This window comes from Haemaphysalis longicornis, unplaced genomic scaffold (assembly GCF_048455015.1).
Source record: "Haemaphysalis longicornis isolate Haplotype H1 unplaced genomic scaffold, Haemaphysalis longicornis Haplotype H1 scaffold_10, whole genome shotgun sequence".
In the NCBI taxonomy this organism is placed as follows: Eukaryota; Metazoa; Arthropoda; class Arachnida; order Ixodida; family Ixodidae; genus Haemaphysalis; species Haemaphysalis longicornis.
In genome coordinates this window covers 101,150,639-101,176,547 of record NW_027526204.1, presented here as the reverse complement: position 1 = coordinate 101,176,547, position 25,909 = coordinate 101,150,639, and the positions used below count along the sequence as shown (strand labels likewise).

Sequence of the window (25,909 nt, the reverse complement as noted above, 5' to 3'; positions counted from 1 at the left end):
GAGGCTCGCGATCGCGCTTTGAAGCATAGCAACACCTCAGCATTTTATAACACCACAACGAGCCAAAAAGTTCAATTCACGAACCCGATTATAGACGCACGCACCGCGTTTCGCACTCAAGGACAAACCACGCCGAAGTCGTAGGCCCCACATTTCAAAACTTTTTTTACGAGCCGCGCAAGTTCTCGTAATCTCGCACCAATCTCAAACCATGTCCCCGCGTTAACGTCACTGTTCAGAGCCACAATTGATAGAATGAATAGACTGGAACCCAGCTGATAGTGTAAAATAAACCAGGGAAAATATCGGCGATGCGCAGTGAGCGCGTGAAGTAGGCAGTAGCAGGCAGATCAGGCGGCGGCCATGTTTGTAGCCACAGCGATGCCTAATCGGGAAGGCCGTTTCAGCGAACCCGGACAGAAAGCCAATCGTGTTTTAGAAGCTATCGTTTGCTTCATTTCTTCAGTCTTTCTATTTTTGTCGTTTCTGTGTTTGCAATTGACCGCCAATAAAAGTGGTCACTGGGATGCGGGAGGCTTTCGTCCCCGCCGGAACTGACATGAGCATCAAAATCCGTGCCTTTCAGGCTCTTTTGGAGCAGTTTGGCGCAATTTTCGCAATTTTCATGCTTTTGGAGCAGCTTGGCGCAGGAAAATGGAATTGTATCAAAAAGGCGCAATATGCGCAGCTGTCTCACCCCTGCTTATTTCTCAGTGAATAAAGCATCATTTGCTTCCGGGAAAGCGCTTAGGGTACTATGAAACACCTAATCTTTGGAATAAAACAAACTTTTGTTTTCTCTTCATGGCTCCTTTAAACAGTTTCACTTGTCTACCCCACAAGTGCATGTCAGCCAATATGCACTTGGCTAGCATTCTACATGCGTAATGCTTTCCTCACATATGGGAGTCAGCCCATTCTGCTACTGTGAGAAAAGCTGCAAGGGTTGATTTGTTGTGGAACGACTGCACAAAAATGCCACTAAGTGAAGCCAACAAGCTATCGCTTAATTAACAGGATTTTGTGTTGACATTATCCCCTGCTACCCAGAACATGAGTGGCGCTGACCAACCTTGTAAGACTGGATGGCTGTCGAATTCTGGGTGTCCCAGAGGAGAACCGTGCCGTCACAGGCGCCTAAGCAGGCACACTCGTCGCATGGGCTCAGCTGGCCACAGCTGCACACCACCTGTTTAGAACAAAAATTAAAGCCGTCCCACTCAATGTGAAAGCCCTCGGAAGTGCAGAGCAGTGATTCACCGTAATGGGCCGTTATACGCTCACTGCTACCACCCATCCATACCAACCAACCATCCATAAAGTAGAGCAGCAGCCACTTTAAGCCCACTGAAATATTCTACGAAATTTCACACCCTCGCAGTGCTCGCAAACAATTTCGCAGGTTGGGAATTGCAAAAGAAAAAAAAATTCTGCTATGTCCCTATCCACTGCTCAAACCTATCTACGCCCACTACAGGGCAAAGGCCTCTCCCAAAGATCTCCAATTATCCTGGTCCTGCGCTAACTCTGACCAATTCATCCCTGCGAACTTCTTGATCTCATCTGCCCATCTAACTTTCTGCCGCCCCCTGCCACGCTTGCCTTCTGCAGGGATTGACTCGGTTACCCTTAATGACCAGCGGTTATCTTGTCTTCACATTGCATGCCCTTCCCACAACCATTTCTTCTCCTTAATTTTTACTAATATGCCCTTAACACGCGTTTTTTCTCTGCCTCATTCCGGTCTCTTCTTGTCCTTTAATTTTACACCTATCATCTTCCGCTCCACTGCTCTCTGAGGTGTCCTCAATTTACGTTGAACCCTTCTAATAAGCTTCCAGGTTTCTGCCCCATAGGTGAGTACCAGAAATACGCATACAAAACAAAGAACAGAAGGCCTCACCCCAACATGTGACTGAGTGTGACGAGGCTGGCCTCCGGTGAATTCCGTCACCTGGACTGTGTCACAACCACGTACAACTGACAGCAGCTGCTTTTCTGCGGCAGAACACAAAAAAGAAATTTATCATCTTTTAATGCTGTGAATACTAGTTGTAGCACTCTAGCAGGGACAAAGCCACTTGGCTGTTGGTTAAGCGCCGCTCCAACGGCTGCTAAGGGAGCTATGCAGGGCCCATTTGCCCGAACACGATAAGTGTGGGAATAAGTTCTCAACTACGACTTTAGCACTGTCTAGGTAATAAGTCGGTTGTGCGAAACTGATACAAGCGCTCGGGTAAAATGGCGTTTTTGCCAGGTTTCAGGCAACCAGCTAATTTGGCGTGGCCGACTTCGACTTACTGGCGTTTTATTCGTAAGCGGGAACTTAAGCGGGATCTTATGGGCAAACGGGCCCAGGGCTGCGACTATGGTGTCGCAGGTATTCCCAGTGTTTCCGCACAAGTGCTTCGCAAGTGGCCAATCTAGCGTTCCCACGCTGAAGTCCCTCCCATCTCCGAAGCCACCTTAACCGGATCAAACTGGTTTGATCAAAAACGGAACATTTCTGCCAGCAAGAAAGACATGCCCTCCCCTGTCCTGCCATCTCAGCATGGTTTCACTGAGCTGGGCTTCAACCATTAGGCAGGTTTTACAAAAGTGGCACGTCTGGCGCTAAAAAAAAGCAAAAGAAACCTAAACAGTATAGATGAGGGAGCAGCTACAGTTTTTCACTGTCTCTGAAATGCCACAAAGAAAAAGTAAAAAACAATGTTCCTGCACACCACCACATGCATGCTGCTACCCCGACAAGTGCAGAGAACAGCACCGACGCTTCCATGGAGTCTACTGGCCCAAACATAGCCTCTTGACTGAACACAGCCTCTGGTATACTCAGACCAAATCAGGTTAACTTTGGTCCTCATTATAGTCGCACTCTTAAATAACGCACTTGTAAGCTGACCGTTGTTAATGTTGGCTATTGAAATCGAGGCTTCAACGGACACCTATCTCGTTGGAAATTATCATTTACGACGTAATAATGAAGACGCCGACCCTAAGAAAAAATGAAAGAATGATGTTTTGGCCTCCCGAACGGAAGCTGCGAGGAGGCGCTTGGCACGGTGACGGCAGTCAGCACATAGAAGCCACGATGAATAAGTGCACGGGCAGTGCCAAGGAAGGAGATCGCATGGTGAACAGAAGTGAAGAGGAATAAGACGGCGTTGGCATGGAGAGCAGGAGGAACGCGGTTTGGGGAGCGACCTGTCGGACACAAACGTTCGGCGGACCTCCGCTCCAAGCCGCACCTTCCCCGTTGACGTCCAGGCAACTTTCAGCGGAGACCGGCCACAAAGCACCCGGGCCGAATCAGACGTGTCGTCTATTGGCCACAGCACCGGACTCGACAAGAACACCATAGCAGCGCACCGAGGCAGCTCACCTTGAGGGAAGGACAATTTTTAAGACATTTCCTCTTTCGATTCGATTACTTTAATGTTCATTAGTGTATTTTCCTAATTTGGTCCTGTGAATATATTGGGTTAGTCTCCTATGCCATCCTGCCTCATTCGCCGCCAGTTCTACCCTACCCTCCTTCATTACTGAACAATCTGCATCACAGTAGCCTTGTTTGCCCTAAACGCTAAGAAAGGAATCTAAATGTACGTCGCAACTAGTCTGCAAGCGATTACCCGGATTTCTTTGCGACTTCGATGGAACACAAGTTGGATCGCGCTTCTGCAGCTCCACAAAGATGTTCAAAAAGAAACGGCATGCCGTACTCGCCTGTAGTGAGTGAGATTTTGGCCCATGTTTCTACCCAGAAGCTAAAAAACGCTCTTGTGACGGTGAAAGACAGATTGCCAAAAGAACGATTTTCCGGAGTTGTGTATGGTGTGCCGTGAGCGAAATGCGATAGTGTATACATAGGGGAATCTAGGAATTTCGAAAGAGCACGGCTACAAGAGCATTGTAATGACGTTAAGAATGGGAAAGTGTCCGCTAATGCCCTCGCGAACCATGAGATAGACCAAGGACTTCACCTCCAGGCTTTATCTGCAATCCTTAATGATACAGACGACAAAAAACACTCTGAACTGCGTCAACGGCAATCTTCCCCCTGCCTACGAAAGGTATTTAGGTTACATTAGTCTGACTATCAAAACACTTCGATTTCTTTCTTAGCTTTTAGTGTGAACAAGGCTCCGTTCAGGGGCCGAAACATCACTGTTCCATTTTCTCTTGTGGTCGGCGTCTACTCTATTGTCTTCAATGTTGGCTATTCCTAGGCCCCAGCTCTATGCTTTGGGGGGCGTTCCCGTCTAATGATCGACCACTGTCCCATCAGGCCCAGCATTTTCAACTGCTTACACACACTGCAAATGACGCAAAAACATGCGGTGGACAATAACGACTGCTGCCTCGCTTCAAGTACCATTCACGTCGCACTTAACGTTCGACGACAAGCCCACGTCGCGCTGCAAATCTGAGGCCAGAAACGGGGAAAACACATTTCATTCGTAGGGCCAAGTGTTACCGCAAGGAGCTATGTAAGAGAAGCAAACAAGACTACCGCACGAACGGCTCCGCGTTATTCACGAAAAGCTTTGCCGCGCTCACCATCCGTTGACCAAGAGACGCTCGACAGCTTCGACGAGCTACCGACGTCGAACTGCCAACACAGGTCTAACGACGTCGAACTCCACGCCCGCACATCCTCAGCCGCCGAGGCGAACATTTCGTCTGGGGGCAAGGAATGGCCCACGCGGCGCTAACATCAACATTCCAAGGAATGAGACTCTCACGTGCTCATTTTTTGCGACAGCCGAACTAAAGTGTACTAAAACGAACTCTAGCCGAACAAACTGCGCGCGCCGGTAATGCCAATAATCCAAAAAAACTAAAAAAATAAAATAAAAAAACTCATGGTTACCACTATATCCTTTTTTCTCTGCCAAAACTGGCGGCACTTGATGTGAACTGGGTTCATACTAAGATCAATTCATCTCACACCACACTTAAAATACTTATTGAGTTATTAGTTTAACTAGTGTGGCTTTTAAACAGAGTTCTCTCGCTTTTAAAAATTTGTCCAAGATTGTTTTTGAGCGGCTACGCTTGGCTGGCCACAAAACAAAAGGACAAAAGCCACAATTTGTACCCACAACACGGCCAACATGGCTGCCTACGTTGAGTGCATTTGAATTCTGGAATGAGTTGCGTTGACAGCGCGAATTCCGTGGAATAAACGAGGCAGTGGTTATTGTGAAGTGTGATATGAGTGATTTCGGTTATGTGCGCGGTAGTGTGGTTGTGAATGTTGGCAGCAGCGTTTTGTTGGCAAAGTTGGCGTCCCCCTGAACCACCCCGCCGCAGGCAAGTGCCGCGCCCGTTCGTACACGGCCGCGTTTTATTATAAGTTTTAACAGCGCAACTGGGGAGAATTTAGCTGTAGTACTTTACAAAGTTCGCGATCGTCACCTGTTGGTACTGAACCCCGCGGATTTGAAGCGGTAAGCGTGCGAAGCGAACACATTATATCCGCGCATCGCGACTCATCTTGAACCAATAAATTTCTTCTATAATCACCAGCACGCGGTTTCCTGAGCACTTCTCATGCGAGAACCAATTAGACCCAAATACTATAAAGCATGTATGAGAACCTTCAGATTTATGCCTTATTCCTATATTTTGCCAAAGCTTTTGATCGCGTACCATAAACTTCATTCGCTTGGTATGGCACCGAACACTCTCCTGGGTTGAACACTTCCTCAGTAACCGTAAGCAATTCACCTCTACTAATAATAAGAACTCTTCTTTAACGTATCATCAGGCGTCCCTCAGGGCGCCGGCTTATCACCTCTTCTATTTAATAATCATAAATGACCTGCCCACAAACATACAAAACTTCAAATACTTGCACACGACTGTGTCATATACTCCGCCATTCAAAACATTGAAAACAGTAGTAAACTACAGCAAGACCTCAACACAGTTGCGCTATGGTACCAAAACTCGTCAATGCCGTTCCAACCAAATCAAACTTAACGAAATGCAAGTCGATGTCATTTTCCCGTAAGCGCGCCACTGTTCATCATACACACATTATAAATTCGCTTCCTCTCGATTCGGCTACGTTGTACAAGTATCTCGGAGTGCACATGTACCCATTTCTTTCATTTGCCATCTGCTCCGTCCATCTGCATCCATCTTTCAGTCCATCTACTCAGACTGCTCACACTTGGTTTCCTGCGCCGTAATCTAAAATCTGCATACTTAAAATATGTACGCCCAAAGCTCGAATATGCATCGTCCATTTGGATTCCATCCCAAGCATATCTCGCTAACGTGCTAGAATCAGCCCGAAACCGTGCGGCTCGCTTTATAACCTCACTGTTCACCAGAGAAATCAGCGTCACTGCCCTAAAACACTCAATCCAGCGGCCATCTCTCGCGTCACGCCGCCTCATCTCACGCCTATGCCTCCTGCACAGTTTCTTTTTCAGCCCACAATCGAGACACGAAATTTTTAAGCCCCAAACAGAACTCCTTCCCAAATTAACCGTTCTAACCCCATTGCACGAATCAACGGCCGTTCATCCGCAGTGAACGACTACTTTTTTCCCCCATGCAATTACACTTTGGAATCACCTCCCCGACACCGATGTTGCCACACCTAACCACACATCATTCCGCGTAAAACTGAAATCCAACTTTGATTCCACCCACTAACCCGTGGCTGTAGATATATTTTACCAGCATACTGTATGTATATATTTTCGTTTTGCCAAGTTGTTTGTGCTCTTCAAACTTTAATTCGCAGTCCAGCATTTTTTTTCTTTGTTTTTGTTGTCATTCTTGACCAAACTACCATATGTGTATTTAGAACTGTAATGCCTATAATTTGTTCACATTGAATTATGCACCCTCACAGAGTATTTGTTGCACCCCTTATGTAATGCCCTCGGGCCTTTAAGGATGCAATAAAACAGATGAAACGAAATGACAGCTGTGCGGGTAGCAGCGAATTGAGAATTGCAGTCGATCCATGAGTGGATGCCGTGAGCTGAGCGAGAAGCACATTTTGGGCTGGCTAGGAACCGAGCTACATGACAATGGCACCGAGTTATCCTCCCCACCCAGTGTCGTACATTTGCAGGTAACCGATGGCAAAAGCAGCTCAAAGCATAAATACATCCGATTGAAAGCCTTGTTTTGTGAGCACGTCATATGCTAGGCAAACTTACGACTTCTTTCTTGCCTCCTCACGGTGTTCTTTTTTTCCCTAGACATTTCTATGCGCACTTCTTCAGATTTCAGTGATGCTTCTATCGGCATCTTCTTTTTTTTTGGTTGGGCAGATTACTACGCGTAAAGCGACACTGCTAGTGTAACTTTAACCGTGGTTTACAGTGGACTAGTGGTGCTGGTGACAGCCGGTTGTACGTATTACACTTCCACTTGGCGTTTCTGTTGCTGTCACTTCTGTCTGCCCGGCCAGAAGCAGTCTACAAGTGAGCGAAAGCGACGAAGGGGCCTGGTGGCACTCTATTATGTACACCCGCCAATTTTTTGTCAATATCATGGGAGCATCGACCGGGAGGTTGATCAGTGCCATATGACGGAGTGACACGGCAAACACGACGAGAGTTGCCGCATGCGCACTAAGCACTGGCTGCCATGGCCGTCGTCTGCTAGGCTCTTCCAGGAGCTGAGCACACCCCCAAATCGTTTCCTTCGCATATCACCCTTCTTCGTATACTTGCCGCCTTTGTTCATGAGAAGGCCCGTTGCGCCAATACTTCGTAAATCGCTAAAAAACGCACATTTCGAGATTCGCTCGTTGAAAACTTAGGCTGCTGCTACCAGGCACTTTCACTTGCCTCTTTGCATCGTTAGCAGGCAGTGTGATAAGCAAAGAAAAAATCGGGGGCAGCGTTCTGCTCTTTGAACGGCCTAGCAGACTATAACCGGCACGGCCTTGGTGCTTGTGCGACAATTCGCCAAGTTTGCCATGTCGCTCCGTAATATGGCATGGATCAACAGTACTGGCGACGCTCCCGTGATATTGATAAAAAAATTGGGCGGGTGTACAACCAGCTGTCGCCCGCACCGCTAGTCCACTGTGAACTTTTGAGTAATTGGCTTGTCGCGTAGGGTTACTCCTTAAAGCAATGCTCCAATCTGGCACATTTGAGTAACAGTCATCCACTTTGCTGCACAGCCACTAATCTGACGTCAGACATGTTTTACTTTCAGCTTAAGATGCTCCGCCTCAAACCCGTGCTTTGCTGTTCACATTAAGGCCCCTGCTTGTTTTCATTGTGTTCACATTAAAGTGCACATTTGTGTGCGAGTACGTATTCAAGCTGTTCATGGTCATGCTTCTCACGATAGCAGTGTCCTGTCTTCTGACCATGCAGCAACTATAACCCGTATCAATTCTGCCTTTTTTCATTCATCTAAGTGGCTTTTGCAAGCTAGGAATGGTATTTTTGTGGCAATTTCAGATTCGTAACTATTTCCAGTACCACTCCCCGCACTGCACGAGCTTTGTTACAACAAGACTACACGCACCTTCGTGACACTCATAAGCTGTGCTCACTGGCTGAAAAAAAGGTATGGCATTCACGAGCAATGCAGTGCCAAATACCACATAGTTGGTCTTACAGGGCTGCACAGAGAAGTACACGACTTGAAGGTGAGGACACGTCTGAGCACAAATTCAGTTGCCAAAGTTTGACATACACCCTCTTTCTTTTGTGAACAGTTTCCCAGACTCGCAAGAGGGAGGAGGTTTGCACACTTCAGGGTGGGCACTGCTGTGGCCAGGCTGAATGAACATGCTGCTAACAGGTGGTCTGCCAACCCCATGGGCATCCATGACATATCGAAGTGAAGTTCGGACATCTGGGGTAGAGCGTTGTGTTTACAGTCCTTTCAGAAGTTTATTTTGAGCAATGCCATGGGATGTGTGCAGCAGCTGCAGTGGAGGTCGCATGACAAGGCTAATACTTCCAGTGTCCATTTCATTGCACTAGTGTAGTATCTGATCGGAATCACTTTAAATGGATGCAAACACGTTATTCCACCCCAGGCCCGGTGAATAGCAAGCACATGATCTGGCTTCGTTGTACTTGCCGTCTACCTTGACTCCTCACTTGTGGAATTTCAAGGGAATCTGTATGTGCAGAAGTCTGGCGTTTGCATTGGATTCTGCCTGGCTCCATTGCTGAGTGACCTTCTCCTGGCCCATTTTGACAGGAAGCTAAATGACGAGTTGCGTGCCACCCCAGTCACCAAGGTTTTTAGGTACGTCGACGATTTCTTGGTCATGTACGAGTGTACGGAAGGTGTGACGTCTGAGCCAAAAGTTGACCATATTTGTGGCATCTTCGAGTTGGCCTTGAGCGGGCTGGTATTAACGAGAAAACTTCCGTTCAACTCAGAGCTTCGTTTTTTGGACTTAAAGCTCTGCCTTCACGCACAACACGTCTGTTGGCAGTACTCCCCCGTTCGCAGAAAAGCCTACTGCCGTTCTCATCGGCTCATTTAAAGGTGGTCAAGCGCGGAATTGCTCAAGGTGCCTTGCGGAATGCTCTCCAGAGAAATTGCCACCACCTTCTCCCAGAGAGCTTCAAAGAGCAAGAATCGTGACTGAAGACGGTGGGCTTCCCAGACTGTCTAATCAAAAGCCTTCCCGGAATTTTTATAAAGGAAAACCGCGAGGGTAGGCCGAAGAAGAACCCGAAAAGAGAAAAGGAAGGAACGGCCATCATTCCATACCTGTATGGTGTTTTCCACAAGCTGATGAAAACGGGAAGAAAGTGTGGCGCAAGAGTGGTGTTCTTGGCTCCCAACAAGCTTTCCAGGCTCTGCAGAGAAAGGTGAATAGCAATGACCAATGTTTTGGTCGCTGTGTGGTTAAGCATACTAATGCCTACACGGGATGCAGGAAAGGTGTTGTGTACAACGTCCCTCTGTCCTGCGACAAGTCGTACGTAGGGCAGACGGGGCGTTGTATTAATGACCGCCTACGCGAGCATGCAAACTCACTCAAGAAGTTTCAGGGGAGCAATATCGCAGTCCATTGCGGGAAGCATAAATGCTCACCGAAGCTCGACCACACCTCGATAGTGAGCAGATACCCGGACGAGTGCTCACGTGAAATTTCGGAGGCGTTTACTATATACAAAATGGGGGACTGTTGCATCAGCATGCCATCAATCGCTCTGCATGCTAAAGAGATTAACTATTTAGGTGGTGTGACTGTCGTGAGTGATACCACGGAACAGAAATCTTAGTTTTTCATAATGTTGCCATTCATGTTTTCCACATGCATTTCTGTTTCTTTCATTAAACTTCAGTCATCAGTCAGCGCCCGTCCCTGTCTGTTTTCACTCATGTCCCGTCCTTTGCGCTGTTTTTATTAATGGATTCCTACCTACTCCCAGCTTCGCACTCTTGTAGCTTGTGAACTGTCTTAACAGAGATGAATGCCAGGACAGCAATTATAAAAAGTGGCACTGCACATGCTATGTAATACTGTCAGCATTCCAATACTGTGTGGAAGGCGCATATCAGAGAATAGGACTGATGCATTGGTGACGATAAAAGAATGGGGGGTCAGTGTAGAAAGCGTCTATTGATATTGACGGACTCTTCATCCATCATAAGAGGTGTGCCTGTAAGTGACAGTTTGACAGGACCATCACTAGCCTAGCACAAGGCTTCAGCTTACCAGAGATTGTCAAGGACCACGAGACAGTGTGTTTGAATATCAGATGCGATACTGCTGCTTCGGTGAGAAGGAACCGCAGTTTTCGTCATTTTGCCTGCTTTTGATCTTTGCTTAGCTTTTTGCCTTTTTTTGTGGGACTTTCTTGCATAAATTGGGCATGTGTCGACAAAGAGTAAATGAGTTATTACTTGTGCCTTGCCAAGTTTCCTGTGTGTCCTTCGTTTCTTCCTGTGCTTTTTCGCTAATAAAGCCACTTTTCTTGCTGTAATGTGCGCTTGGGCATATAACCCATCTAGCTGCTAGCAAAAAAAAAACACTCCTGCATTTTTGTACATATTTCCTCTGAGGAATTTCATAAACAAAAATTGCCTTGTCTATTCCAAACTTTCAGGAGCCACTGGAAGTGCCAACTCTGCCTTACAAAGTACCTTAAAGCCTCATTTTGGCTTCAAGGTACTGGCATTAGCCTACGGCACTTCCTGGAAGTATTTGCAAAACTTTCACTTTCAGGCCGATCAGTGAAGTTTTGCATGTTTGGTATATTGAAGACATTGCCTCCAAGTTTCAACTTCTGTTTCTGTGCTTACATTCTTTCATTCCCATGTATTTTTGCTGCTTTTTTAACTTTGTCCCTCACGACGGTTTGATAAACTGTTTCAGCCTCTAATAATTGGGTTAAATGTCATGGTTCTTGATGAGCTTTTAGGTTGTTTTTATGCGTACAATACCTCGTTACATTTTCTTATCATGTGCAGTTGATCGGGTCTTCTTCCAATAGCTCAAGCCCCCGATAATGCTGTGCACTATGAAGGTAAAAACAAGTGGTAAACACCTGATTGTAGGTTTCGTTTGCTGCCATTCAACTGTAGTCAACTTTCACACATTAAACTTCAGGTAATTGTATTTTATGACACAATTTCACTAAATCTGGGTGTCTTGAAAAGATTTAAAACTGTATTTAAGTGCCTTTATTCATTCCCTGCCTAAATCAGCCAAATTTAGCGGTCCCTTCAGGACCAAGTGCACCTTGTGAAGGGTAAACGGCACAGAATTTAAGTTTATTTTGTGCATTCCACGTTTTACAAAGTTTTTTGTACTTTTTATTATGTAGTATACTTATTAAGCTGTCTTTTTTTCTGAAAAATATTTGGGAACTGAATATGAGGAGTGTGTTTTTTGCCTTTGCAGGTTTATTAAAGCAAGCTTTCCTGATTTCATATTGGTTTCTTATTGCCTTTTTTTCAGTGCTGCCTGCTTACAACGATGCTTTTCGGCCTTCAAGATTCAAGCAGTGTGCGGCCAGATTCCATCTTTTTTTCTTTTTCGTGAATTGTATTATAGTGGTAGCAGCTTTTTTGGTGGCAGCATATTTTATTGGTGATGTGGAGGCGCATGCAAGTGTTATTTTTGTATGATTCTATTGCACTGACTTGGACTGACTCTCACCAGAGCGTGAGAAAGTAAGTGGAAATAATTAACCAGAAGCATGCATATCTGCGGATTTATTCCTGCTTACTGTTCAAAGACCAACTTCATTGGTTTTTTTATCGCTTGTTAGCAACACTCTTATTGTTTTGGGATTAAGCCATGCAAAGTCAGGTTCTTTTATTACCTTTTCAGCTCCGTATACAGATTAACTGCACTTTGTATAAATAATGTTTAACCACAAATGAAAGCTTTAGCAATTCCTTTTATGTGGCATCTTGGTAATCTGAATTCCATTTCTGGCAGTAATAGTGACTGGAAGCACCATAACTCTTTCTGCTAGTTGTGCCACGTTTTCCCAGTGTCTTTAGCACACTTATGATACGTGGCAGGTTCGTCGCACTAGTGATGTTTGTGCCCTGTGTAATTGCTGGTGTAGCAAACAACCCTGACTGTGAGTGTTGCCTGTGTTGTTTTTTTCTTTATTTCAGTGTGCAATAAATTTGCTCACTATTTGTAGGTGTCTAGTTAGTTTACATCTGAATTTTGTGCCTCGTATCCATTTACATTGTGCCAATTCACTCCCAGTACTGATACAAACGTGTGTGCTTTTATTTTGTGTTTTGCAGTTTTGTTTTTCCTACGATTCTTGCAACATTTGCAAATTTGCCATATATTGCCATGTCTTTTTAATTTAAAAACAACAAATTTGTGACAATTGCTCGCTTCCATCAGCAGCATTGTATAACAACGGGCTAAGGGCACAGGTGCCTGTTGATTACAAAGATCCGAAACCCCAAAAAAAGAAGGGCGCAAGTGTCTGTGTATGAAGAAGACGCGGACATTCTTAAAGGGGTCGTGAAGAGAAAATGCATTTGCCTTTGCTTAATTTTGTCTGCTTAAGCGACCTTTTAAGAACATAAATCCCAAATATTTTCACAACTCATTGCTTGTGGAATTTAGGAGGCACCTCTGAAATTCTCATTTTGAGGCATATCACAAGCGACCATGCGCGTGTTGTCGGTCTGACGTGCAACTAGCAGTGACGTCATGTCAAGTACATTTGAGAGTTCAACACGTCCAATGTTATTTGCGTACATTGTTCTGCAAAGTTGCAAACCCATTATTTTAAAAATAATGCATCCTTTATTCGTTGCCAAAAACAGTTTTCTATCCACGTGGCAGTGTCGTGACCGCTTCAGTTGTCTGGCAAACATTGTAGCAAAACTCAGACCTACTGGCTGTTTGTACAGTTTATAGAATTTCATGTTGTTTTACCGAGTTCCCTTCGGAATCTTACCTTTTTTGTATGAAATGGCACAAAACCGCTCACGCAAAAAAAAGGGCCCCATGTGCGATTCGAACTTGCGGCCTCCGGGCCAGCCGAACGTTACGGCCAGCCTAGTCGGACACTTTGTCCACTACATTATTGACGTGAGAAGTGCACGCGGCAAAAAACTGCTGCATAAAAGCCGCTTTGTGTTTGTAACCCACCACCCTGTCGTGTTTTCACAAATTCTAATCAACCCAGAGCTTTAACTGCCAACCTACTGTTGAACACTTCTGCAGTAAGCCAAAGGGGAGCGTATACAATCAACAAAACAGCATTATTTATTGGAGGAAACAGGAAAGCAATCGAACTACGTGATGGTGGGACTCGGCGCTCGGCGCTGGGGTGCTGCTTCTCACTAGTTATTTTTGCGCTTGATAAGTAAATGATGGATGGGTTTCAAGTCCCGACTACTCGAAGTTCCTTCGATAAACGTGTTTATGTAATAAATTTTCATTTTAAGCGTTCAGTCATTTATCTTGCCAGGTCAGAAGTTTCACGTTCGCGCAACTCACATTACAGGCTACATGAGACAGACGTCGGCAAACTTGTGCAAGCATATCGGCTAGCAAAAAGACAGTTTAGACTCGTGCGAAACAGCGTAAACAGTTTACAAATGCCCAGTTTAGATTAAACATGGTTGCTTCTCCCGGCGCCACTGACCCGCGTTGTTGACTGAAAGTTTGATAATGTTGATCAGTCGTATCAGAGATCAGACATCTCCCGTTCAGTTACAGGGCAAGTTTCATCATGGAGCCGATGTTGTAGCTTTATCTGATCCCTTTGCAAGCCCGCTCTATGTCGACATATTGTGCAGACGAGGGAGAACTGTGATTGGCTTCTTACTGACTTACTGAAACGTCACTTCACGAGTTGAGGAGGAAAGCTTCGGTGAAACCGTAACTGCATTTGTTTTCCTATTTGCTGATATCGGGCAAACGAAACGTGTATGCATTGTTTTTTATTAAGGTTCCACGGTTATAAGTGCACACACAGCACAGTTTTTTTAAATCTCTTCACGACCCCTTTAAAGCAACGTTTAATTCCTTCTGTGCAGATTACCAATAGTGAATTTTCGTGATTGTTTCTTATTACAGGTGCTGTACAAAGATGGGAAAGCTGCCAGGATGTGGGGCAACATTTGGCATCAGGGAAAGATGGCGAAGGCGATACGATGCATTGTCCGTCCATGGGAAACAAACCGCTTTCTTCAACCCAGAGGAAAAAGAACTACTGCCATCAGTGTCACTTCTGCCCTTACGTGGCCCCTTCCCGTCATGGTCTGATCAAGCACGTGAGGATTCACACGGGGGAGAGGCCATTTCAGTGCGACGTGTGCTCACGCAAGTTCACCCAACGACACGTGCTCAAAACTCACATGCTCACGCACACAGGGGAGAAACCGTTTCTGTGCCGTTTGTGCCTGAGTGCCTTCAAGTGGAAAAAGCAACTGAAAAGACACTTACAAACGGAGCACGTCTAAGGCTGGTTCGCACAACTCTTACAAGCAGATCTTTGTCGGAGCTGCAAAATTCAACTCTTCTTAAAAGGACAGAACCGATTTTTGTGGATTGCATGACCTCTAGCTCATACAAAAGCCTGCGTTTTATATAGGGAAAAACAAGAAGGCAGTTTCAGATAAATTGGTTGAAATTAGTACAATTTGGAACTAAAATTTCTGAAGTCTGAAAGGGGACGCATGTAGTGCCTATGTATGTTGTTACTGTACATATACAAACAGCTTCGTCGGTTTCCATGTGCACAAAGAAACGAGACAGGCTACATTTTGTTATTGATTTATCTTGAGACAAGTTTTACAGTGAAGCTGTTGTCTTCTCGTCGGTCGGAAAATTTCATGTCATAAACAAGAATCCCGGGCAGGTTCGAGCAGTTCTCGCCCAAGACTCCAAGCGCATGCGTCAGGCTAGGGAGGACCCACAATTTCCTGCCAGAAAAGCCCAGTGCAAACTTTCTTTGCAATCAGGCATACAGCATAGATTTCAGTATTCGTAAAAAAACAAGCATCGAAATCGCACGCAGATAATAAGATGCCTGTGAACAGTGGGGCACCTCTATCTGTTCCTGGTAAAGACTAGGTTTGCAGCTGCTTGCGAAACGGGGGCTTGACGTAATTTGCGGGTGAGCGCATGTGTCAGTCTCTGCCGCCAGGAAGCTGAGCGCAAGTGACAAACCCGCTGAGACGACGAGGAACATTTCATACCCTCCCACATCAGTGGTTTACAAAAGCTTCGTGGATATTTGCAGGGCAGGATTGCAGCCATTTTTTAAATGTCTCTTTTTATCTCACGTACAGTTAAATGTACGTTGCTATGCGCCTCACTGCTGCGGTTGCCAGATTCATTTTAGAAGTATCCGTAAGACTTGATCTAGAAATTCTGCTTTAAATGTCACGGACCACATAGGTAAGCAAAACATTTTTAGTACAAGGTATTTCGTGTGGTGCCCTTCATTCGGGATGGAGAGCATATGCACCACAAAAATTGGTTGTCTGTCCTTTCAAAGAAAAAAGTTAGTTGAAGCATTAGCTATTCTTTTTTTCAGCGACCTAGTAACCTAGGTTCCAGTTCTGGCATTGTAATTTATGGGTGGCAGTACCATAACCCTTTCAGTTGTACCGTGCCTGCCAATTTTTTTAGAACACTTGATGCCTAGCTGGTGGATTGTGCTATTGATGGTTTGTGCCTAGCATAATTGCCCATGTTGCATATATCCAGCTCATATCCAGCTATGAGTGTTGCTTGTGCGGTTTCTATTGTCTTTCAGTGTGCAATGAATATGCTCACTATTTGCAGATGTCTAGTTAGCATGCTTCTGTGTTCTGTGCCTGCTCCCCATTAAATTGTGTCAAATCACTCCCAGCACTGATCAAACGTGTGTGTGGGCTTCTTTTAGTTCATGTTCTGGAGCTCAGTTTTGTTTTATCTATGATTCTTCTGATATGTTGCGAGTTTGAGATTCTTTGCCCACAGTCTTTTTAGTTTAAAGACCTTAAACGGAGTTGTAGCATTTGCTGGTTTCCAGCAGCAATATAAAAAACAACTGGAAAAGCACAGGTGCCTGTGGATTTACAAGGTCCTCTTGTTTTAAATATTTGAGGCTCCATATTACAGTTGGCCTGATTAATTTTCATTGTGTATCAATTAACTTCAGTTTAATGCCTTACGCCCAGTATTCTACCAATTGTTTTTTGTGCAGACCCATCGTAGATTTGATAAAAAAGTAATCCGAGAAAGTTTACTCTGAAATACAAGTAAGACAAAGCACTCCACAATCTAAACTTAGGGGAGCAGAGTTAGAATATTAGCACTTTGAAATTGTCTTAGTAACTAATTATTAAGCTGGTTTTTCATTCACGCATGTCCACACAAACTACATGTTTACACATCATGTGAAGGGGCTGGAATGAACAGCACTTGGAAAAAAAGCAGGAAAACTTTACAACTGGGAAAACGTCACTCGGAAAACTTCACGACAGTGCGTGCACATGTAATCACTGCAAAAAATGTTGGCTGTAGCTTTACCACGGTGAATGGGCAGATTTGGCAATTAATATTGAACTGCTTTTGGCCTTACAGCCTGGAGAAACTCGACATCGTCAAGTAGAGCACTGCAGGTCTAGTGCAAAGACATGCACTCTGTCGAGTAACTGCTGCCACTGTAGCAATGCCCACTTTGCAATGAAAAACTCAAAATCCCTAAATAATCACAGCAAGATCATTACTCATTCATGCTCTAACATAAAATGTAGACAGCTCGGTTGTAAGACTAAATCGGCATCACAAAAGTTACTTCACCTGCATTCTAATTTTCTAAGAACTCATCTCTTCTGAAAGCTCAATGCTAGCAGATTTTCATACCACGAAAAGGCAAATTGTATGGAGTGTAAGATTCATGTTCCAATTTATTTCATCTTAACGTATCGTTCATTTGGTCAAATATCTACCACGCTGGCTCAGTGTGAGCAGTATGCTGGAATCCAGCGCAGTCTTGATTGTTCCCCTTCGAGTCAGCCAAATTTTCATGAACTTTTGATCTTGCACAAGGGCTTATTTAAGCAGAGAAACCCAAATGATCTGCAATAATCAGGGCACCTCTTTTAAAATGTAATCCAGATGTTATAGCTGTTAAGATATAAAAACAAAGGGTTCCAGACTACTGTTAACAAATTTATGCCATATTTAGAGGGGGAATTTAAATGCTTGGCAGCCAGACTCTTGTTTTATGCACTAAATATAAAATAAGTACAAAGATTTGCTATACAAGAATGACTGCACTCCTCTGAGAACCTAAAAGCACCAAACGTGATTGTTTGAAGGTCATAATGTTGCACCTGCTGATATGGAGGTTTGCTTTGAGTGTATTTAGCACATTGCATTCAATTTTAAATGCTTACATTTTAAAGTAAGCTTAAGCCACAAGTTCAAACGCGGCATGATTTTTCAAAAACAATTGCTGCTAGGTTTAACTGTTGTGTAGTTATGTTAAAATCTGCCTGTAAACTGAGTTGTACACATCGCAAGCATTTCCTACTTGCGTTAAACAACTTACATGAGCTTCACTTGACCCGTAATGCACCTGAAATCCTTGGCGTTCACACAGCAATCACCCCGAGCCAGAAATTTTATATTAACTTGAAAGCTGTTCTTAAGTTTGAACTATGTCACCTTGACCTTTTAATATCAGTCTTCAAAACGATGAAACTCTAGGTTTTGCTCTAATAATTACATTTAGCAGTTTTTCCTTACTGTAAACTACCTGTGTTAGTAGTCGCTTTAGTCATTCCTAAAATGTTAGGTACTCATGGGGTTGGAGCTTTGAATTTGAAAAAAAAACCTTAATACCTCTTTATTGTTTTCTGTAAAGATTTCTGAGAATGAAGTTCGGTGGTTGTTCTTTATTACCAATGCAGACAAAAGATGGTAATGCTGCCAGGACATGGGGCACCGTGTGGCTCCGAAGAAAGACAACAAAGGCGACACAATGCCTAGTCTGTTTACAAGGTGCACGCTACCCTCTTCAACCCAGGGAAAAGGAGCTACGGCCACCAGTGTCACTTCTGCCCTTACGTGGCTTCGAGTGCCCGTTTAATCGAGCACATGAGGATACACACAGGGGAGAGGACATTCCAGTGCAGCATGTGGTCTCGCAAGTTCACCCAATGACATGTGCTCAGTATGCACATGCTGAGGCACACGGGGGAGAAGCCGTTTGCGCGCAGTTTCTGCCCAAGTGTCTTCAAATGGAAACAGCAGCGGAAAAGACACTTACAAGAGAAGCACATCTGAGGCTGGTTTGCTGTCACAGCTTAAAAACGGCACGGAACTGCGAATGTTGTTCCGAAGTGCAGCCTTACGACTCTTACAACCACAGTTTTGTCAGCAGCAAAGTGTAACCTTCGTAAATTGTCCAGGAATAAACGGATGATTCATATTTGGATACACATGGGTGTCTTTCTTAGGTGGGGATAAGTCTCAAATCCTTCCTTTTTCCCTCGGTACGATTCTTGAACCGACATATACCTATGGTTCTTGAAGCAACGCATTCCTTGCTGGCTCTTGTCTTTCGAGTGGGGATGCATGTGTAGCGCAAAGACATGCACTTGGTTGATCAGTAACTGCTGCCTATGTAGCAATGATGCATCCTTTGTTCGGAAAAACGAAACTCCCAGAACCAAGCATAAGTTAACATCAAGCGTAAACTGCTGGGTTTTCAGCCTAAATTGTCATCAAAAAATGGACTTCGCTTTCACTTTCATTACGAATGTCTAATAACTGCACTTCCCTTTCAGAAGCTCGATGCTGACAGATTTTTATACTATGCAGTTTTGTTCATTCAGCCACAGGTTACGGAGTGTAAGCCTCATGTGTGGTTTAACTCATGTTAATATATTGTGCATCTGGTAAAATATCTATTTAACTATGTGTGTATGGCATGCTGGAGCCCAGTGTGTGGTTGTGCATTGTTTCCCATCATTTTAGCCGAATTTGACGAAGTTATAAACTTTTGTTTATTTGATGTACTTGTTTGTACAAAGGTGTATTTAAACCGAGGAATTCAAAATTATCTGCATAAATTAAGGCACCTCATCTAAGGCATGGTCAAATCGCATTTTAGACATTCTTATGACCATTGAGATGCAGAAGCAAAAGGTGCCAGGCTAATTTTGACAAATCTTTGTCCTATTCAGGAGTGAAATCTAAATCAGGTGGCAGCCAGACTTTTTTAAACCTTACGTTTAAAAACAAGTACAGAGAGCTGCTAAACCAAGATGACTGCATTCCTTTGAGAACTGAAAAGTACTCCTGGGTGAGAGTTTGAAGCTCACAATGTTGGGCTTGCTGACAGAAGAATATATTTAGCACAGTGGGTTTGCTTTTAAATGCTTTAGTTTAAAGTAACTGAGTCATAGGTTAAACTTCAGCGTTAACATATTTCCAGTTTGAGTTACACAACCTACGTGAGCTACAATCTTCTTGAGCTTCACTTGTTCTTAAGGGCATCAAATCATTGATGTTCACACAACAGCCGCCCCTAAAGGAGAATTTTATATTAACTTGAAAGCCGTTCATAACTTTGAATCGTGTCATCTTAGCTCGGTTGTTAATATAAGTCATCAGAAAGACAACATTTTAGGTTTTCTTCAAATTAATCACCAAATTCAGTTTTTCCTCACGCTAATCATTAAATTTAGTATGTTTTTTCTGTAAACCACCTGTGTTAGTAGTCACTACTGAAATTATCAAGGCGTATTACTCATGGTGTTGAATGAAGCTTTCGGATAGAATAAACCCTTAAAATTAACGTTTAGTTTTTTGTGTAATGATATTAAAGTTCGGTGGATGTTTTTTATTGATTTATTGATGCATTATGCGGTTTTACATACCCAAGTAAACACATGGGTTCTGAGGCATGCCATAGTAAATGGCCGAAATATTGATACTGGCGTGTTGGCTTTTTGCCTCCATCTGAAAAGCAGCCACCGTGGTTCGTTATTACAAATGCAGAAAAAAGATGGCACTGCTATGAAGACATGCGGCACCATTTGGCTTCAGAGAAAGACCGAAAAGGCAAGACGACACATAGTCTGTCCACGAGATGCAAGGCGGTTTTCTTCAACTAAGGAAAAAAAGTGTTATCGGTGTCACCTCTGCCCTTACGTAGCCACTTCGCGTGCCCATCTGATCAAGCACGAGGATTCACACGGGGTAGAGGCCGTTTCAGTACAATGCGTGCTCACGCAAGTTACCCAATGACACATGCTCAAAACTGACATACTGAGGCACGCTCGGGAGAAACCATTTCGGTGCAGTTCATGCCCAAGTGCCTTCAAGTGGAAGCAGCATCTGAGAAGAGACTTAGCAAGGCAGCACATCTAAGGCTGGTTTGCTTGCACAGCTCCAAAATGGCATGTTCTGCTGCACGGAACTGTGAATGTCAGTCTCAAAAGCGGCCTTACAACTCCTATGTCAACGTTTTTGTCAGAGCTGCGAAATGTAACTTTTCCTAATGCTCCAGAATAAACTGGCTCATGTTTGGCTACGAGTGTCTTTGTCGGCTGGGGTAACACTCGAACCCTTTACACCCGATCATGGCTCCAGAGCCAACATTCCTTGCTGGTTCTGTTCTTTTGAGCAGTGATTTGTGTGTAAGGGTGACCTGTGATTTATCTGAGTAAGGGTGCTTCAGCATGGCCGTGTTTAAAAAGAGGCGAGGTTCTGATTGGGCCTCAGCAAAATAGTGCTGCAGCCACAGCCACTTGCAACTGCTGTTTTGAAGGGAGCGTAGCACGCACCAGAATATGGCCCTTTGCCAATTGCATGGGCCAGAGGGAAAGCCTAAAGTGGCCAGCAGCTGAGGGAACTCGATGACATAGCCTGCACACACTTAGCCTGCACAAATGTGTGCATTGAGTTGATATTATCAGAAGCCTTGCTCACGAACTCTGGTAGTTGTCACTAAAAAAACTTGCGTGTTTATCAGTTTCAAAAGTGAATAGGTGCTGAGATGTCCTTAGGGTGTGGCTTCTTTAAGGCACTACGCAAGAATACATTGCCACGTGTGCTCCGACACAGTGTCCCATTTTGCTAATATCAAGGAGTGCCAACAGCCACCAGAACAGCTCAGTCATCCGATCGACTTTGAAAAGCTTCTGCGCCTGAAGTGGCAATGCAGAGGGGGAGAAAACTTGTGCCAGAGGGAGCATGCACAAATGCGCTGACTGCACGTGAGGTGACTCGAAGGGCAGCGCACTCGAAGTTCTGCCAGTGTTCTCTCGACACGGTCAGCTGACGCCAGTTTGTCTTCATTTTTGTAGGCACAAGTTCACCTCGTTAAAACATTGCTCTTTTGTTCAGGGTTCTCAACATGTGTCATCATTTGTGGATATAGAAAAGGGAAAACGGGCCATTGTGGCTAGTGCTGGCCAGCGGCCAGAAAATTCACAATGGATTGCGGACTACAAAGCTTCGTAGCTGTTACAGTGAAGGAGAGGGTACAGACACCTGATGACCGAAATGAAAGTGGCCACACTTCATTCTGAGGCTGCTCTGTGAAATGCCGATCGCGGTGGCCAGTTTTTTCTCCCGCGACATATGCCGCTAGCTTAGCCTAGGTCAAGTGCTTGTGACGTTACCTTGCCTCACTAAGAAGCACTGTTCGCCCTCCTGTGCTATTTTTTCTCTGTGCTTTAAGGTAATTTAGTGCTCGTAGGACACAAAAGGTGTGATGTATTCAGAGAATAACAGCACGCAATGGTGTATCCGGCTGATGTTACAAGGGTGTGATGTTCCTCATTGGTAGTCGATAATTAAATTTTAAGTGCAGCTGTGGCAGAAATCAAAGCATGCTTTGGTTTGCAGATGCTGATGCATGTTTAAAAAAATTTCCCATGCAAAGAAACCACCACTCTTGCAAGTGTACTTTTTGCAATTGCAAAGAGGTTCGATTTCAGTCTGCAACTTACAATTGAACACTGTCGAGATTACCTCTTCCTGAGGCAACAAGCAGTTTTTTCTTCTTGATGGCCCAATCAATTATATCTGGACTCACCTACACTACACAGAGGAACCCATGGCTTGGAAGGCGTGCATGTATTACTGAGGCTCACATTTACGCATGTTACACTCCATAGAAAGCAGCTGCAACTGGAACAGAACACTGCACTGTAATTTAACTTGACAGTATGCTGTACTGTGTGCTGTATGCTTTTGTTTTTTGTAAAACAGTTTCAGAGGCTGAGTTCTTTCTGTTCCTGGTGTTTGTGAGGGTATGAGTTTGGGAAACCCATACCTTTTCTGGGTATGGGTTTCCTGCATGGCTAATGTATCTGGAAATAACATGTGCAAGCAGCAATAAATCAGTACTTTTGTGTCAAATGTTCAACCGAGTGCTACTTTATTTCATTCAGAAACTTGGCAGAATTTTTATTTAAACTCTCGTGCAACATAATTGAGGACACATCTTGTGAACATGCTTTTGTTTTTTGTATAACAGTTTCAGAGGCTGAGTTCTTTCTGTTCCTGGTGTTTGTGAGGGTATGAGTTTGGGAAACCCATACCTTTTCTGGGTATGGGTTTCCTGCATGGCTAATGTATCTGGAGATAACATGTGCAAGCAGCAATAAATCAGTACTTTTGTGTCAAATGTTCAACCGAGTGCTACTTTAGTTCATTCAGAAACTTAGCATAATTTTTATTTAAACTCTCGTGCAACATAATTGAGGACACATCTTGTGAACAGTCGTTACAGCTTGGGCCATCAAAAACTATAAGTAAAGAGAGAAAATATGCAAGTTTTACTTTCCTGCAGTCCATGAAAGACAACATAAATCAGATTTGCTACAACAGCAAACATAGGAAATAGAACCTATATATAAACTATTATCTTCATTGAAATTATTTCTTTTGAAGCCCTATGTAACTAACTCATACTACCAAATTACAAGTATACAAATTTTGCTTGTTATGACATGCCAAGCACAAGGATTGGCAACCTGCTGCCTGTTTCTGATATTCTTGGCATTTTTTGTATTATAGCTAGCTTTTTATATGTATCATTTATTCCATGCTATGTATGCTTTACCATGTTTCTTCTCTTTTTTAAGCGGAGATCTATTTTGGTGAACATGTTAACTTTTTTCGGGAGCTTAGGTCACTCGCAATATGCCCAAGCTCAGGATTTAAGGCAAGCCAGAGCTTCCTAAAAAATGTCATCGTATTCTTCGCAAATGCATCGCTCTAAACCTTTATCCCCTGTCTATCATTCAGATCAGACAACAGCACTCTGCTCCCATGACAACACCTGGCTCCTCCAATCAAGCTCACAGTCTGGCAGCAGGACACGCTATCACCGGGCCACAGGAACCAAGCTGTACACCTGGAAGAGTGTGGAAAGCAACACACACCAGTGCAGCTACTGCCCTTACAACAGTTGTCGCCGCATAGATCTAGAGAAGCATGTTAGGACCCACACAGGCGAAAAACCGTACAAGTGCAGCTGCTGCCCGTGTGCATTTACGCAGCGACCCCATTTGAAAGTCCACATGCGCAGCCACACAGGAGAGAAGCCATTCGTGTGCGGCCTGTGTGCAAGCGCCTTTAAATGGAAGCACCAGCTTGTAAAGCACAAGAAGCAGCAGCATTGATAATGCATTGCAGGTCAAAAGTTTTGCTTGCAACTTGTGCATACTGTAAAGCCATTTTTGGGTTGACTTCAACTTGTAATTTGAAATTAATCTTAACACAAAGGTTAGGTGCTCTGTGAATTCAATTTTTAGTGTTCAGACAGTACACTCTGAAAAGGTTTGTTACCAATTATTCCCTATGCAAGAAAAGCGATTCTGTATGAGTGTAGTGTCTTGAGTGTGTGATCCTTGTTTGCATTTAACCTTAGCTGGTTGAACAGAAGTTTCCTAATCAATAATTCCTTCCATCAACAATGTCTAAAATTCTGCAGTTTGACCTCTGTACTTCATCGGAAACGTGCACTTTCTTTGTATTAGACACCGATCATCATGTCAGGTACTGGGGAGAAAATGCAGTAACATGTTTTGCGTCATTTTCGTCTATTTTGTTTGCAGTGAACATTTAGGGGTGCTTACACATATTCATCCTGATGTGTTATTACAGAACTACCCCATTGGAGATGTAAACTTGCTAAACTGTCTTCATTTGTGCTAACTGCACCATTAATTAAAATTCATTTCAGCTGTCCCTGCACTTCATTGGGCACGCGTCTTCCCGGGCTGTATTAATAGGCTCTATGCTTCAGTGTGATGAGTGAATATACTTCAGTGTGATGAGTGAAATATACATAACAGCACACTAAAATTTGAATCGATTATGTAAAATTTCCTCTAAATTTGTCATTATGAAAGCTTTCCCAGGCAGCCTTGTCATGTTATCTGAATAAAAGGTTTTACAAAAACAAATTTGAGTTTCTTGTTTGCAATTGTCTTTAAAAAACTTGACCAGACTGGTGAAATTAATTTTTTATTAATGTTTTGAATTGTTTTCACGCATGTTAGTGGGGCTAAAGCGCATTCCTTGTTGAACAGAACAGGAGCAAACTGTTCTTGACAAACAAGGGCAGAACTTTAAGCAGTGGCATGTTTGTTCAGAAGAAAAATGGGAAAGATGAAGAAACCATACTTATGCTGTTTAACAAACCGCCCAGTATCGGTTGTCCAACGGTCTCGAACCTCTTCAGGAGGCCGTTCAGGCACATTCTGTGACTTTCTTTTCTCGGCACAAACTGAACGTTCACATTTATCTGGTAATCATATTTTTTTGTCAACAGAATGCTGTTTGCAGTTGAGTTGTCAAATGTGAATATAGTGCCTGATGAGGTTCCTAATCATCCTATATCTAAAACCAGGCTACAAAGCCGTAGTCATTTATGGAGTTAGCAGTGGGGACACACTCCATTCTTTTGCATGTGTGTTTAAGATGGTGTCCAAACCATTCGAAATCATTTATTAGTGGCCTTCATAGTTCACATAGAAGAGCTTTTTTTTCTCATCAAAACATGCCTGTGAGCTTAAGCTCGGGATAAAAAACGGCAGCATATCTGATCACTTCTCTGCAAATGTCGAAAGATTACTCTTTTGCCACCCGTGCCATGCAAATGCCTTCTTCTCTTTCCCACTCCCCTTTCATGCTCTTTCCCTCCCTTCTCCCCTCCCACAATGAAGACGGTGGAGGGGTGCTCAAGTGAAATCAATTTTACCACGTTCCTCTGCTCATGCGCCATCCACTGGAACTTTTCATTAGTTGGACTTCCTGGAATGCCACCACAATTGCTAGTGCCACGCACGAGCACTTTTGTATTTCTGGGTCGAACCATTTTTTCCAAAATGTATTTTTTATTTTTCATCCCAAATATCAAGCATTTATTCTCAATTAAAGAACACTTGGTTCCAGTTGTGCATTGATGTGTTACTTTAAATCTGCCAA

At 43.9% G+C, this 25,909-nt stretch overlaps 2 protein-coding genes across 7 annotated transcripts in view; one reads left to right on the top strand and one right to left on the bottom strand.

The window, feature by feature from the left end:
- Positions 1-4,844, bottom strand: part of LOC144159985 (protein NEDD1-like) — a 35,631-nt gene extending 30,787 nt beyond the window's left edge. Inside the window, exons 1-3 of the mRNA XM_077691612.1 lie at positions 4,561-4,844; positions 1,904-1,998; positions 1,073-1,189 (exon numbers count right to left, since the gene is read on the bottom strand). Of these exons, the coding sequence (XP_077547738.1) occupies positions 1,073-1,189; positions 1,904-1,998; positions 4,561-4,678 (330 nt within the window). The 5' untranslated portion in view covers positions 4,679-4,844. The remainder of the gene's footprint in view (positions 1-1,072; positions 1,190-1,903; positions 1,999-4,560) is intronic.
- A 273-nt stretch (positions 4,845-5,117) lies between these two features.
- Positions 5,118-24,914, top strand: LOC144158970 (uncharacterized). Of its 6 annotated transcripts, XM_077690185.1 has the most exons (8): positions 5,118-5,316; positions 8,451-8,559; positions 8,613-8,641; positions 8,711-8,855; positions 9,134-9,252; positions 11,927-11,974; positions 14,534-14,730; positions 23,723-24,907. In XM_077690185.1, exons 4-8 carry the CDS (start codon positions 8,778-8,780, stop codon positions 24,097-24,099), a joined length of 819 nt encoding a protein of 272 aa, XP_077546311.1. In that variant the 5' UTR covers positions 5,118-5,316; positions 8,451-8,559; positions 8,613-8,641; positions 8,711-8,777; the 3' UTR covers positions 24,100-24,907. The 6 variants fall into 6 exon arrangements, 5 of the variants coding, with proteins under 5 accessions (XP_077546311.1, XP_077546315.1, XP_077546312.1 ...); XM_077690189.1 differs by lacking the exon at positions 23,723-24,907 and adding an exon at positions 18,367-23,712 and having other exon boundaries at positions 8,451-8,641; XM_077690186.1 differs by lacking the exons at positions 8,451-8,559; positions 8,613-8,641.
- The last annotated feature ends 995 nt before the right edge of the window (positions 24,915-25,909 follow it).

Excerpts from the sequence above, each read along its gene's own strand:
- LOC144158970 (XM_077690186.1), top strand. The coding sequence starts at position 8,778 with ATGAACATGCTGCTAACAGGTGGTCTGCCAACCCCATGGGCATCCATG. Across the intron at positions 11,975-14,533 it reads GCCTTCAAGATTCAAGCAGT|GTGCTGTACAAAGATGGGAA; the intron begins GTGCGGCCAGAT and ends TTCTTATTACAG. Across the intron at positions 14,731-23,722 it reads GTCATGGTCTGATCAAGCAC|ATCAGACAACAGCACTCTGC; the intron begins GTGAGGATTCAC and ends TCTATCATTCAG.